The sequence below is a fragment of the Schistocerca serialis genome, chromosome 4, assembly GCF_023864345.2.
Source record: "Schistocerca serialis cubense isolate TAMUIC-IGC-003099 chromosome 4, iqSchSeri2.2, whole genome shotgun sequence".
In the NCBI taxonomy this organism is placed as follows: Eukaryota; Metazoa; Arthropoda; class Insecta; order Orthoptera; family Acrididae; genus Schistocerca; species Schistocerca serialis.
The window spans coordinates 579,998,373-580,014,231 of NC_064641.1; the positions used below are offsets into that span (position 1 = coordinate 579,998,373).

At 40.9% G+C, this 15,859-nt stretch overlaps 1 protein-coding gene across 1 annotated transcript in view; it reads left to right on the forward strand.

Moving 5' to 3' along the window:
- Positions 1-15,859, forward strand: part of LOC126474032 (solute carrier family 22 member 7-like) — a 91,831-nt gene that overhangs the window by 49,196 nt on the left and 26,776 nt on the right. The window contains exon 4 of the mRNA XM_050101439.1: positions 2,989-3,146. Within this exon, the coding sequence (XP_049957396.1) occupies positions 2,989-3,146 (158 nt within the window). The remainder of the gene's footprint in view (positions 1-2,988; positions 3,147-15,859) is intronic.

Here is a 15,859-nt window from a genome sequence, read left to right on the forward strand (position 1 = left end):
CAGAGCTTCTCTGTCCTGTCAACTCCCTTATCCCACATACTTTTTCATTTGAATTTCTTTTTTTTTTTTTTTTTCGTTCCGTAATTACTCATTCGAGAAAGTAGTTGCATGTAATCGATGAAAGAGCTTTCCATTGTCCGGCTGCAATCTTGAACGCAATGGCATCTCTTGCTCCCTCCCCCCGACCGCTTTCAGTTGCTAAGACTGTGTAATGTGGCACAAAGGTTAAAATACTGGACTCGTATTCTATAGGATGCTGGTTCAGAAGCATGTCCAACCATTCAGGTTTAGCTTTTCCGTGGTTTGCTTAAAATCGCTGTAGGTAAATCCAGTGATTGTTCCTTTGAAAAGGACGTGGTCGACTTCTTTTCCCCATCCTTTGCGAACCGGTCTTGTGCACCGTCTCTGACTTCAACGTCGATGAAAACCTAAATCCAAATCATGTTGCCTCATGTTTTTGAGTTAAAACTGTTGGTTTCAATGGTCATTTTTATTATCCACTCTGAAGTCTGTAGCTTTCTATCTAAAGACTAGTATATTTTGTTCAAGTCAATGAACATCGCCGCTTACTTGTTCTGCACAAACGAATAATATTTTATTATGTTCATCAAAAAAATATCTCTTAAGCGTATTCTGTAATAGGATTCTGGAAAATATACTGTATTCCAACATCATGAAAGAAAACAATCTCTTGCGAAATTATCAGTACCGACTCAGACAGTATTGTCCTTATGAAACACCACTGGCTCATCATTCACACGAAGTAAGGAGTGCTATCGACAAGAGATCTCTAGCTGACTCCATATTTCTACATTTGCAGTAGGTTTTTGACCCCGTTTATTAAAGGCAGCAGCTAGTCAATTTGCGTGCCTATGGAATACCGCCTCAGTTGTGCGACTGGATAAGTGATTCCCTGTCAGAAAGTCAATTGACGGGAAGTCACCTAGTGAAATCGAAGTGAGATGTGGGGTTCCCCAATGGACAATATGACAATTATTATTTTCATCATGGCAGCGGCAACAGCAACCGTTACGAAATTGTCTCGAATAAAAAACAGTCCACAGTTGCACTAAATTATGTTTATTTTAAACCTTGACCATAATTTCTGCTATAATAATATAGACTTCTTCAGAAGTCCTAAAAATGATCAAAATAACATCTTGAACAGTGATACAATCTACACATAAACTTCAAAATTAGGTTAGTGATAACACATTACTTACCTATACACTAATAAATGAATAATGTCGCCGGCCGGAGTGGCCGAGCGGTTAAAGGCGCTACAGTCCAGAACCGCACGACCGCTACAGTCGCAGGTTCAAATCCTGCCTTGGGCATGGATGTGTGTGATGTCCTTAGGTTAGTTAGGTTTAAGTAGTTCTAAGTTCTAGGGGACTTATGACCACAGCAGTTGAGTCCCATAGTGCTCAGAGCCATTTGAACCATTTGAATAATGTCTTAGCCCAGCGGCTGCGTCAAGATCAATAAAATAACTTCAACAGACATAAGCCTGTTTCGAACATAAGTAAAATTACATATCGCACCGTATGTCCTCCGCCACTAGCTCTGTTATACTGGACGCACGTTTGTCAAGTGTACCGCACCCCGCGCACCTATCGCTCACCACAGTGAGCTGCATCGCACCGTTTATCAGGCAACTAGTCAATTTTGAAGTTCATGTGTAGATTGCATCACTGGTCTAGATGTTTTTGGATCATTTTAGGACTTCTGAAGAAGTCTATATTATTATAGCAGAAATTATGGTCAAGGTTTAAAATAAACATAATTTACTGCAACTCTGGGCTGTTTTTCATTCGAGACAATTTGAGATGCCTTCTTAAACTGTTTGTACGAGACGCTGTCGTTTACCGTAAAGTAAAATCATCAGAAGTTCAAAATTAATTGCAAAATGATTTATACAATATACCTGAAAGATGTGAAAACTGACAATAAAAGGTATGAGGTCTCACACTTGAGTGCTAAAAGAATTCCGTTAAATTTCGGTAAATTTAAAAGTTGCAAATTTCGCTATATACGTAGGGACTACAGTTACAAACAACTGGAACTATCACAAAGGAAATGTTCGAGGAAGGGGAACCAAAGACTGAATTTTGTTGGTAGACATTTTAGATGCAACGAACCTAATATGGAAACTGCATACACTACACTTCCCAGTCCTTTTCTGCAGTACTGGTGAGCGATACGGGGTCATTACCACATCGGACTGACAGAGCACATCGGAAAATTGTTACTCGGAAATTACTCTGCTATTAACTTCATATGGCCCCATTCAAGCTCTCTGTATATCCATGGGATATCACTTGACATCGCTTTGCTCCGAGATTCGAAAGATAGTGTGTTACAGTCTCTCTTCATTAAGCTAAACCCGAAGCACTTTTCAACATGTAATTATCTGCTGCCTACAAAATTATATATTAATTTATATTTGTTGATTCATTTATTTCTCCAAATAACGTATTCCGTAGATAGCGTAAATAAACATTGCCTCTGCGCCTTTGTGTTTAATTTTCCTTGCTCCCAGACATCTTCCATCGTTCGAGAGAGTCGTTCGTTTTCTTCCCGTGTCCAATCCCAATTCCTGACGTCTTTCTTTCGTGAGATCCTCCTTTTTTGCTTCTTCTCTCTTGAGTCCGTTATAATTTCATATCTTTGTCAATTTCAGTGAAAGAAATGGTTTTGTATTTGTAGCTATTTCCTAAGTTGAAGATCTGCTTGCTTTATATCTTTCGATATATGTGTCCATAAGACTCTAGTCTTCTTTCCCTCATTACATCGGTTACCTTCTCAATTTTCAAACGGAGCATTGTGATCTTTATTTGTATTTGTCATTAGTATTACTTTTAGGTCCCAGTGTTTTCCTTACAAGTTATTTTATTTCAGTATTTTAGTTTTAACTTACACAAATCAATAACATAACGAAAGGAGAGAGATCCTATCAAAAATTTATGGCTTAAATTTTATTTACAGGTTTGGTCGTCGCATGCAGTATTTCGTGTCTCTTTCCCTGATTGCAGTCTGCCGAACACTGAGTGTACCCGTAGCAAATATTTATCCCTTATTCATTCTGCTGTCTGTACTTGCAACTGCCGCGGATAGTTCGACAACAGAAGCAACTACAGCCGTCGGTAAGATTTGTGAAATATATCTTACATTAGTCTACTCAGCATACATCTCAATATCTAACGAAGGTACACAGAGATTCGCAATGTGTTACATTAGTGACTTGCTCTAGAAACTTGTTCATTTTGTATTTGAAACTCTTGTCCATGTTTTCTTTGAAATATGTGATTATGAAAATAGGTTTCTGGCTTAAGCAAACATAAATTTCTTCTTTAACTCCCATACATGTTTCAGTGAAGCTTCACAATCGTCAATGGGCTCATCTTATTTTCTCAGATTCACATGTTGTTTGAGTAGATGTCTGTCACTTGTAGTACAGCTCATATTTTGCTCCAGCTCGTCATCTGCAGTTTTTGATGTTTCCATTCTGCGGAATCCCACGATACTTTGCAATGGGTGCATATCTCGTATACAGTGACACTGTGCGTGTGAGCAAGTGCCGTTTATGTGCAGCCACGACAACGTGGAATCAGCGAAAATTGCAGATGACAAACTAAAGCAAAACATCAGCTAAAACTGCGAATGACAGAACAGCTCTTTGATGTACGAAATGAAAATGGCGAAACTTCACCGGAAAATGAATTGTGCTAAAGAAGAAAATCGTATTTGCCCAAGGCAAAACCCAATTTCCATAATTATGTGTTTGAGAACCTAGCATAACATCTATTTATCTGTAAGTAAACACAGTTCGTTCTATTTCAGTCGAAGTAACAACGTACATAAACAAGTGCCTCATATTTTGAACTCTTCTCGGGTACTCAGCAGGGTGGCGTCAATCAGATGGCAACATCTGGAGGACACCACATGGTCGAAGAAACGAGAAGAGTTACAAATCTTCATCAGCCTGGAAATTTTAACATCATATTGTTTGGTTGGTTGGTTGGTTGATCTGAGGGAGGGGACCGAACAGCGAGGTCATCGGTCCCACCTGATCGCGGAAGGATGCGGAAGGAAGTCGGCCGTGCTCTTTCAAAGGATCCATCCCGGCATTTGCGTGATTTAGGGAAATCACGGAAAACCTAAATCAGGATAGCCGGACGCAGGTTTGAACCGTCGTCCTCTTGGATTTGAATCCACTGTGCTAACCACTGCGCCACCTCGCTCTACATCACACGTGTTCCCTATTCTTATAGGAATTAATATTCGTCAAAACCTGAAATCTTTAAAGATATGTGTGGAAAAACATACTTGACGAGCTATGGACCATCCAGTCCTTTGATAGCCATCTGTCTTTCAACACTAAAAGATATACAGAGAGTGATTAACCAAACTTGTTCTCAAACACCGTTCAGCCCCTCATAAACAGTCACGAACTCGTGCGAACACACTTGGCTAGCTCTGATTTTCTCACGTGTATCGATACACACTCCTGCAACACGTTCACATTATTGGAAGGTAGGTAATAAGCCGGTACTTTTAAATGTCGCTCAGCCAGAAACCTAAATGATTAAGGTAAGGTGAGCGGGAAGGCCAAGCTACTGGACCTCCTCGACTAATCCATCACTCATTAAAAGTTTGGTCCCCAGCGGTGGATCGACTTTTTGAAACTATCTATAAAGTATGAAGATGGTCTCTGTTCTTTCGGACATGTCCGAAAGAACAAATAGCATCGGTGACAATGCAGCTCTCTTAGAATGAAATGATAATTAAATCAAGACCCGAAGCTGTCGACAGGCGGTGATAGACATCAACGGGGACAGTTGAAAATGTGTGCCCCCGACCGGGACTCGTACCCGGGGTCTCCTGCTTACATGGCAGACGCTCTATTCATCTTTACTTCTTTTTTTAATTGTTCTCATTTTGTTCGTTGCATTTTTTCGGTGCGGACGTCCCATAACACCCGTTCAATTCAATGTTGAGCCGTTGACTCAGTTTTTTACTACAGAGGTCAGCTAACCCTCTGACGAACACCCTGAGCTACCATGCCGGCAACCCATCTGAGCCACCGAGGGCACAGAGGATAGTGTGACTGCAGGGATTTATCCCTTGCACGCTCCCCGTGAGACCCACATTCCCAACTTAACGTCCACATATTACGTTCGTAGTGCCCCTGCCCATAATATTCATTACTCGCGGCAGACAAACTTACCGAGTCCCGTAAGAGTTCCGTCAATGCGTGTGCATCCAGCACAGAAGGAGGTCAATGGCCGGTTAGTCTTAACTAAATGAAGATAGTATATGATCTTTCAGACATTTTCAGCTGTTCCCGTTGATGTATATCAACGCCTGTCGACAGCCTAGGGTCTTGATTTATTTATCATTTCGATCCATAAAGTGATGTAGGTATCACACCCTGCAGCAGTTCTCCGTGTTGGTCCCTTGCTTGCAAGTAATCGACGAAAAAGAAATTCGGGATTTCACATAATATTCTATATCTTTTTTTAAAAAAAAGTCGTGTTATAGACATTGGTTGCACGGCGCAATGGTGCAGTTGCAGTCCTCACATGCAAAACGTGTGGGCGCTAAACAAATCAGCCGCTTTGAATTTTTTTGTTTTTAAATCTTTATCGAAATGATTTTGATCATTACTTGTATTCAATTATTTGGTTTAAGCGCGATTTATTTTTAATTCTCTGCTTCGTCAGGTCACTTTAATGTTCGTGTTAACTTTTCCATTTGCCCCGGTTTTTCTTCCAATCATATTTTTTTTTCGCTTTTAATCTTCGTTCATGTGATTTTGATTATATTTCAGTATTAACTTCGACTTGATTTCGTTTCTTTTATCTTTCAACATCTTAATCCATGCTGTTGCATTCATTATTTCTAGTCGTCGTTTTGGTTGAATTTCGTTTTCTTATAATCCATTCTTTCATTTAATCTTCATATGTGTTATTTTGTCCGTAGTGCAATAATAAATTCTGTTTCAAATGTTTGTAGGATGATAACCATCTAAAACATGTACATAATCACACCGCTGCACGTTCAGTATTAACAGATTATTTGGCCTTTTGTTTCTTAACTGATAAGCGGCATTTTGTGATATTTAAATATCATGATAGATAAAATAATTAAGTTCACATTCACAAAAAATTCGAAGTGGAAAATTAATGATAGAAATAAAAAAATTAGAGCAAATGAAAAAGATCATACAGTAATTAAAAAGATGTCTCAAAGGAATATAAATAAAAACCTATCTTTAAGACAATTAATTAAATAAAAATAAGGATCAAAGTCGCTCGATAAAGATTTAAAATAAGAAAATTAAAAGCACCTGACCAAGTTCGAACGAACAATATTTTTCATGTGAGTAAGGTACGCTACCCACTACATTACGCAACCATTCCATGGACCATTCCTTTAATGTCAGCTGCTGGAGCATCACACGAAGCTCCGAAATTTCCTCCTCTATTACTCGCAAAGCAGGGTGAGTGGCTGCTGGGTGTGATAACTGGGACCTTAGCCTACATCACCTTGTAGATTGTTTCAAAATGTGGATCCCACCACTGGGGACCTCTCTCTGTTCGTGTTAACACGGTTTTGTGGTGTGGTTTTGGAATTCACAAAATCTGGGCCTCACGGGCATAGTGTGATTTTTCCAGTTCGTTGGATGTTGTCGGATAGTGACGTATGAGGCGTAGAAAGCAGAGTGATGACCAGTCATGTTCGAAACATGTCTGCTGTTTTTCCGTAAGTGCAACTTCTCCATTACTAATAAAGAGCACCTGTTATTAATTTGCCCGCTAAAGGCATATTAAATTGTGTTTGGGTGAAAAGTTTGTAGTGACAACTGTGTGAAATCTATCTTCTGCGTATCCGTATGTGCAATTTATTGAATGTCTTGTGCTGTCCCAAATACACGTTCTAAGCATTATGAGGCGAATATGCGTCATTAAATTCCTTAAAGCATATTGAGGCCCTTTCCTTCAATGTTCACAACCAAGCGAACCTGATGCCTTGCATCCACGATCGGGCGAGGATTTGCATCTGTCCGTATAGGGTTATTGTACACTATTGGCCACTAAAAATGCTACACCACGAAGATGACGTGCTACAGACGTGAAATTTAACCGACAGGAAGAAGATGCTGTGATATGTAAATGATTAGCTTTTCAGAGCATTCACACAAGGTTGGCGCCGGTGGCGACACCTACAACGTGCTGACATGAGGAAAGTTTCCAACCGATTTCTCATACACAAACAGCTGTTGACCGGCGTTGCCTGGTGAAACGTTGTGATGCCTTGTGTAAGGAGGAGAAATGGGTACCATCACGTTTCCGACTTTGATAAAGGTCGGATTGTAGCTTATCGCGATTGCGGTTTATCGTATCTCGACATTGTTGCTCGCGTTGGTCGAGATCCAATGACTGTTAGCAGAATATGGAATCGGTGGGTTCAGGAGGGTAATACGGATCGCCGTGCTGGATCCCAACGGCCTCGTATCACTAGCAGTCGAGATGACTGGCATCTTATCCGCGTGACTGTAACACATCGTGCAGCCACGTCTTGATCCCTGAGTCAACAGATGGGGACGTTTGCAAGACAGCAACCATCTACGCGAACAGTTCGACGACGTTTGCAGCAGTCTGGACTATCAGGTCGGAGACCATGGCTGCGGTTACCTTTGACGCTGCATCACAAACAGGAGCGCCTGCGATGGTGTACTCAACGACGGACCTGGGTGCAAGAATGGCAAAACGTCATGTTTTCGGATGAATCCAGATTCTGTTTACAGCATCAAGATGGTCGCATCCGTGTTTGGTGACATCGCAGTGAACGCACATTGGAAGCGTGTATTCGTAATCGCCTTACTGGCGTATCACCCGGAGTGATGGAATGGGGTGCCATTGGTTACACGTCTCGGTCACCTCTTGTTCGCATTGACGGCGCTTTGAACAGTGGACGTTACATTTCAGATGTGTTACTACCCGTTATTCTCTCCTTCATTCGATCCCTGCGAAACCCTACATTTCAGCAGGATAATGCACGACCGCATGTTACAGGTCCTGTACGGGCCTTTCTGGATACAGAAAATGTTCAACTGCTGCCCTGGCCAGCACATTCTCCAGATCTCTCACCAATTGAAAACGTCTGGTCCATGGTGGCCAAGCAACTGGCTCGTCACAATACGCCAGTCACTACTCTTCATCAACTGTGGTTATGTGTTAAAGCTGCATGGGCAGGTGTACCTGTACACGCCATCCAAGCTCTGTTTGACTCAATGCCCAGGCGTATCAAGGCCGTTATTACGGCCATAGGTGGTTGTTCTGGGTACTGATTTCTCAGGATCTATGCACCCAAATTGTGTGAAAATGTAATCAGATGTCAGTTCTAGTATAATATATTTGTCCAATGAATACCCGTTTATCATCTGCATTTCTTCTTGGTGTAGCAATTTTAATAGCCAGTAGTGTAATATATTATCCCACTCGGTGTGAATTTCACCTCATTCTTAAACAGAATGCGAACATTGATTTTTGGATCGTCAGCGGTCCGTCTTATAATCAAAAAAATGGTTCAAATGGCTCTGAGCACTATGGGACTCAACTGCTGTGGTCATAAGTCCCCTAGAACTTAGAACTACTTAAACCTAACTAACCTAAGGACATCACTCACATCCACGCCCGAGGCAGGATTCGAACCTGCGACCGTAGCGGTTGTGCGGTTCCAGACTGTAGCGTCTTTAACCGCTCGGCCACTCCGGCCGGCGTCGTCTTATAATCCATTCACAGGACTGTAACCTGGCATGGTGGTCTAGTGGCCTGGGACCTTGGACACTCCGTTTGATTTCAGAGTTGGCGATAAATGGCTGTAAACAGCAACAAACATATAGATCTGAAGAGTAATCGTTCGGAGCAAACTGAAGTGGAATAAAACTATATTTAGGAAAAGCATAAGCAGATCTGAGATTCGTTGGCAGAATCTTAAGAAAATTAATTCATCAACGACGGAAGTGACTTATAAGCAGTGGTTGTCACGCTGGACTCGCATTCTGGAAGATGAAGGTTCAAATCCTCATCCGAAAAACCTGATTTAGGTTTTCCGTGACTTGCCTAAATCGTTCTCCGCAACTGACGGGAAGCGTGAAAGCAGTGCTGGAGGGTGAAGAACCTCAAGCTGTCCACAGTATGGGGATATCTCTGCATTCTCCACTCACTGCAAGGGTTTACGTTTCTTACACAGTCGTTTCACGCCACCTGACTTTCTTAAACTCGCGTCTTTCTGCATAGAGCGGGACTGAGACTCAACGGCTACGTTCGACAGACTTCTTTAGGCTTTATACTGCTGCCTTTCGTCTTCGCTTTTCGTCATAAACCTTTGCTCCTCCCTTGCATAACAATCACAGATTCAATAGTAATGATAAGCTTGACGTAAAACAGTCACTAAAAGCAACAAAATAATTAGTGCCAGGACACACACACACGCAAGTGTGCATTTAAGACTTAACTCACGAGGGTGATCTCTCACACCGCGTGAGAATTTTCAGGAACCGCGCGACCGCTGCGGTCGCAGGGTCGAGTCCTGCCTCGGGCATGGATGTTTGTGATGTCCTTAGGTTAGTTAGGTTTAAGTAGTTCTAAGTTCTAGGGGACTGATGACCTCAGAAGTTAAGTCCCATAGTGCTAAGAGCCATTTTTTGAGAATTTTCAAAGTCGCTCTCCAAGGTAATTTCTGGTGAAGTGTTCCTATTCGTCACTTATCCTCCTTAAATCGTCAAATCTATAATATTCTACTGTCGGTTGCATTCTCGCCTTCTTTATTTGTTGCTGACACGTGTTGTTGGCAGGTAGATCGAGCCTCGTGAACTACGTACCTATTTTCTTAGTATAGCACAAAACGTGTTCGCAGGTGTATGTTAATTTTAACTATCCTAAGTTTGATGAAGTTAGCAATCAGTAAACAGAGGAACATGTCAGTGATGTAGCGCAAGAATTAGACAAAAAAGAGGTTGATTCTGCATTAGCCAGTGATCACAATTCTGCTGGCGAACGAGAGTATCATTCAGAAAAAGAACTACAGGATGATTGCGTTTGGAAACTTCCTGTTTCTTCAATAAAATACTTAAAGTATTAGTTAACGTTAATGTGTTCTGTGTGATGGTAAAAGAAAATGTTACTTTTACGAACTTCCTTTTTGTAAATCGAGTGAAATTTCTATGTGCGTGTTTTAACTCTAGAATTTAGTTTTATGTGAAAATTTACCTGCTACAGAGATACTACAATTTTTCATAATGTAAATGCAGTTCCCTAAAAATTTGTCCTTGTGCACTAATTCAAAAACCGCACGAAATTATGTGATTTTAAAAAGTAAAATACTGCAGCCTTTACTTAGTGCTATAAATTCAAGATGGAGTATTTAAACAACACTGAAATAATTATGAAAATTAATGTTATATAACTTAAATGAAACATTTCAAATGATTTATTCCATAAGTGTCAGTTTAAACTATACCTTGTAGTATACGTTACAGAAAAGTCACCTCGAAAGTTACGGCTTAAAGAAACGAAGGACGTTGTAAATGGTAAAAGTCCACTACACAACTCATCCAGACTTTTGAAACTGCCTCAGGAAAACATGTTGCACTATTCCGAAAACACTACGCTCTTCGTAGTGGAATGTGTTATTCTGTACTAGATCTAATGCGCTTACAGTTTCACTCATGGACTGACCTAGAGAAGAGCTATGCTTCTTAACTCCCAGTTGTTTTGCTTGTGGCCTGCATGTGCCTCCTAACATCCTCTGTTCCCTCTTCGACTTAATCAATTAACGGAAGTGGGTGACATTACACAGCGACGGATTAATTCATGGAACATTCTAGTCACATTTCGCTAGAATGTCGCTAGAGAGCTCACCAAATACTAACTGTGTGATTTCTGTCATAAACGTGCGAATCCCTATTTATCACGATTAACCGGTCCCCATCAGTCATTCCGACACCGGAAATGTCTAATTTCCGATATCTTAGCGCTTTTATAATGTTATTACTACTCCAAAGAAGATATTCTGAGTGGTACAAAAAATGTATTATTTCCGATATCTTACCCTTTTTTCTAATGTTATTACTACTGTACAGAATATATTCACCACTCTGCTGCTCGCACAGCTTAACAGGCATCGCGCTAGCTTGGAAGACAGGGATATGAGCCAAACAGAGAACGAAATCACCTGGCTTGGCTGAAAAATGACCGTTGGTCTGGGACGCTGGCCAATCTGAATGTGGTTTCCACGCATTTTTCCATGCCCAGTTAGGCAAATGCTTGACTGGTCCCCAGTTTCCTCTCAGAAAAAAACGGTACATTAAAATGTTAAAATACGATAACAAACTTAATAAATTTAAGACGATTCACAGACAAACGTTACGTTAACTGCCGACCGTGTCAGCTGACAGACAGCTTGCCTCAAAGGTAAAAGTAAAATTTTTAAAAATTTAAAAAATAGACAGTATATTTTTTGTGAAATGATTATCTAAAAGTAAGAAATGAAGTAGATTAGTGAGACATTAAATGCACCTTTGAATAATGTACAATAAATAGGTTGCACCGACTGTTTCTCTTATCTGTTTTATTTTTTACTGTTAGGTATATCAGTGCACAAAACATGTGACATTTTTCTTAATTTTATTTTATTTTTAAGCTGTTCAGAATGCATGAACTGTAATATATTTAAACGTCGGTCGGTATTCTATTATTATTAAAAGTATACAGGGTGGTCAGAAACAGTGTGAAAAGCTTGCAGGGATGTTGCAGGGTAGGTTGTGATGAGAAACAACTGTGAAGGAAACTATTCGATACGTTACGCTGTTTCCCAGTTAATTAGCGCTGAATTTAGCGGATCTGGCCGTTGCGACCGCAATTTCAAGCAACCCGACAGATACAACTGGTGTGTTTTTCTCACAGTGTAGATGACAGCACACGAGACTGCTCACTCCATGACTCGCGTTCGATCGTTACTACCGTCCTATCGCTCTCTCGTTCGGTTTTAGGAAACTAAACGAAGAACATGTGGTGCGGCATGGCCTCTGGTCGGCCTCTTGAATTTGCGCCTCACTAGCTAACATCAGTGCTAATTGAATCGGAAACGGCGCAACGTATCGAATTTTTTTCTTAAAAATTATTTCTCAACAAAATGCACCCTACAACATCCTTGCAGCCTTCTCATGTTGTTTATGAGCAGCCTCTATACATCAACAGAAATCAGACAACTGTCTGTTTATTCGGCAATTTGATATTTACTTTATTTTTTCGACGTGAAAAAAAGAATTCCGCAATTTCTAGACCAGTGCGCAAAATAGCAACACCTTGAAGAGATAAACGTTTTGAGACTTCATTTGCATATTAGCAGCACCTGTTCCATGATATATTTCAATTTTCCCTCAAATCACTAATTAAGTTTCTTAATTAGCCTGGTTACTCTCAAGCAATTAAATCTTTTTTGCAGAACTAGATCTCAGGCTGGTCAATTTTACACCCTATTTACCCATTCCCACTTTTCGCTTGTTTACCCATTTCCTACTCTTCGTTTGGCTACGAAAATTCGAACAAAGATCCATTGTGTAATTTCCAGGGAGTCTTGTTGCGCTCCGCTCAACCATTTGACCAGTAAAATTGGCCACATTATGAACACAATGAACCCCTTACTACGGGATCTTTCAGCCTGCTATGTATCTTGCCAGCGTATACTGGCAAATATACCTGAACGTGTACATACATTCAGTATTTCACTGAGTGTTGGAGGTGAACAATGTTTTTCGATGGCAATAGATTAATAATCGTGTTAGTCAAATCTTTGATACACATGGATGTTCTGCGTTTGTGATAATTTGTTTGACGTGAAAACGTCTATCCTCTTGTCTAACTTTCTTGTGTCGTGAAATACATCTACATCTACATATATAAACCCGCCAGCCACCGAGCGGTGCGTGGCGGAAGGCACTATTCGTGCCCTCTCTGTTCCACTAGCGGATCTCGCAAGGGAAAGACAACTGTCTGAAGCCTCAGTACGAGCTCTAATTCCCTTATCTTTGAATGGTGATCATTGCACGATATGAAAGTTGGTGTTAATAATATATGCTCTACATCCTCTGCGAAGATCGGATTTTGGAATTCAGTGAGCAGCCCCTTCCGTCTAGCGCGTCGTCTATCTGCAAGTTTATCCCACTTTTAACTTTCTGTGAGATTTGTAACGCTCTAGCGATGGCTAAATGTACCAGTCACGAATCTTGCCGCTCTTCTTTGGACCTTCTCAATCTCTTGAATCAGACCCAACTGGTAAGGGTCCCACACAGACGAACAATACTCTAAGACTGGACGAACTAAAGTATTGCAAGCAATTTTCTCTGTTGAAGGACTGCATCGCTCCAGGATTCTACCAATAAACCGCAATCTAGAATTCGCCTTACACGTTACTTGTTCAATCTGATCGTTCCATTTGAGATCATTTCGAATAGTCACACTATGATTCTTGACAGCTGTTACCGCTTCCAAAGACTGGGCATTTATTTTGTACTCGTACATTAATGGGGATTTTCCCTTTGTTATGCGCAGTAGGTTATACTTACTAATATTGAAAGATAACGGCCAGCCTTTACGCCAAGCATTTATTTTCTGCAAATCCTCATTGATTTGTTCACAACTTTCGTGTGATACTACTTTCCTGTAGACTTCAGCATCATCGTCAAACAATCCAATTCCGCTGTCAATACCATCAACCAGCTTGTTTATATAAATCGTAAAAAGCAGCGGACCTATTGCGCTGTCCTGGGGCACACCTGAAGTTACGCTTGTTTCTGTTGAAGCCTCCCCATTCAGGACGGCATACTGCTCCATGTCTTTTAGAAAACTTTCTATCCAACCGCATATGTCGTCGGATAGACCGTAAGCGCGCACTTTTTGGAGCAAGCGACAGTGCGGAACTGAGCCTAACACCTTTCGACCTGGGAGCCGGTATCTAGATCCTGTTGTGTATCATGCACAAAGAGGGCCACCTGTGTCTCGCATGACCACTGTCTCCTAAAACCGGTGCTGGTTTCTGCAGATGAGTTTCTCAGAGTCTAGAAAGGTCATTATGGCTAACACAACAAATCGATGTAAGTGAAATTGGCTGGTAATTATGTGCATCTGATTTTCTACCCTTTTTATAGATTGCTATGACCTGGGCCTTCTTCCAATCCCGTGGAACTTTCCGCTGCTCCAATGATCTCTTATAGATTATGGATAATAATGGTGCTATATTTGTAGAATAGTTAACGTAAAATCTTACGGGGATACCGACTGGGCCAGATGCCTTCCTGGCGTCTAAGTATCCTAACTGTTTTACAATCCCAGATACACTAAACACTATGTCAGCCATCCTTACGTTTGTTCGATAATGGAACGGGGGAATGGTGCTGCAGTCTTCTACCTTAAAACACTTTTTGAAAGCTAGGTCTGATTTGAATCACTAATAACTGGGAAACTAATAGCGTGCAGTGGTTCAAAAAAAGTGGCTCTGAGCACTATGGGACTTAACAGCTGTGGTCATCAGTCCCCTAGAACGTAGAACTACTTAAACCTAACTAACCTAAGGACATCACACACATCCATGCCCGAGGCAGGATTCGAACCTGCGACCGTAGCTTGCAGTGGTTCAGCCCAAAACGAATAGATCATGTCTGTATGTACTTGTCACGTAGTATTTGTTTTGACTGTGCCGTCATCATACCAGCACAAGCTCATACGCATGATTCTTTCATATTAGCTTCGTCGATGTAGCGTGTAAACACGTTTCGCTGAAACATTGATTCGGGTGTCATTGTGGATCACTATTAGGAACCAAATTGAAAAATCAGTATTAAATTGAAAAGTAAAAGATAATGAAAGATGTCTCACGTTACTCGCAAATACCCCCGGAATCACAGGAAAGCTCGCGAGGAAAGTAATCTAAAAGACACAAAAAGACCAGTGTCGAGCGAATATGAGAGCTACGGCAGTGTCGAAAAGCAAATGAAGAAAAATTCGCAAGGCGATTACGCGACAGGTCCGTGGAACCTACAGCAACCGGGGGCAAAAATATACAGATCGTCTGAAGGCGTCGTTGGAAGATGTCACAGTGAACAGTCATGATACATAGATGGCAACATGTCGGCACCAGAGTAGAGCGATAAACTTGTGATTTGTCTATCTTCGCTGTTGACCATTATATAAAGTGATTAATTATTAAATTACATATTGACACGAAAGACATTGATTTTATACCAAAGCTTTCACGAAAAATCTACGGTGCGGAACAGAAGAAAAAAATGTTCAAATGTGTGTGAATTCCTAAGGGCCCAAACCGCTGAGGTCATCGGTCCCTAGGCTTACACACAACTGAAACTAACTTAAACTGACTTATGCTAAGAAAAACACACACACATGCCCGAGGGAAGACTCGAACCTCCGGCGGGAGGGGGGAACAGAACAGCGCATACAGAATTTTTTTTTTTCCCTAGCTTTTAATCTTGTAATGCTATTCTTGTCACCACTACCGGTTTTTTTAACAACAGGCTTTTTAAAGATAATCAGCGTGTGTTGGGAAACAGTTGCTCAAGGTATTCCAGACATTTATCAGGAGCAGTATTGCACATTGTTTTGCAATGGTATTTATCTTTTTCCACGAAAGTAGAACTTGTTTCGCTCACGGTCACGTGTACTGACTTAAAAAAGAGTATAGGATTTCCATTACGATAACTGCCTGGTTTTAGTACTTCGACATCATCAACCTGAGCTACGTTTGAAGAATTTTATAGCTTCACCTGCAGAAT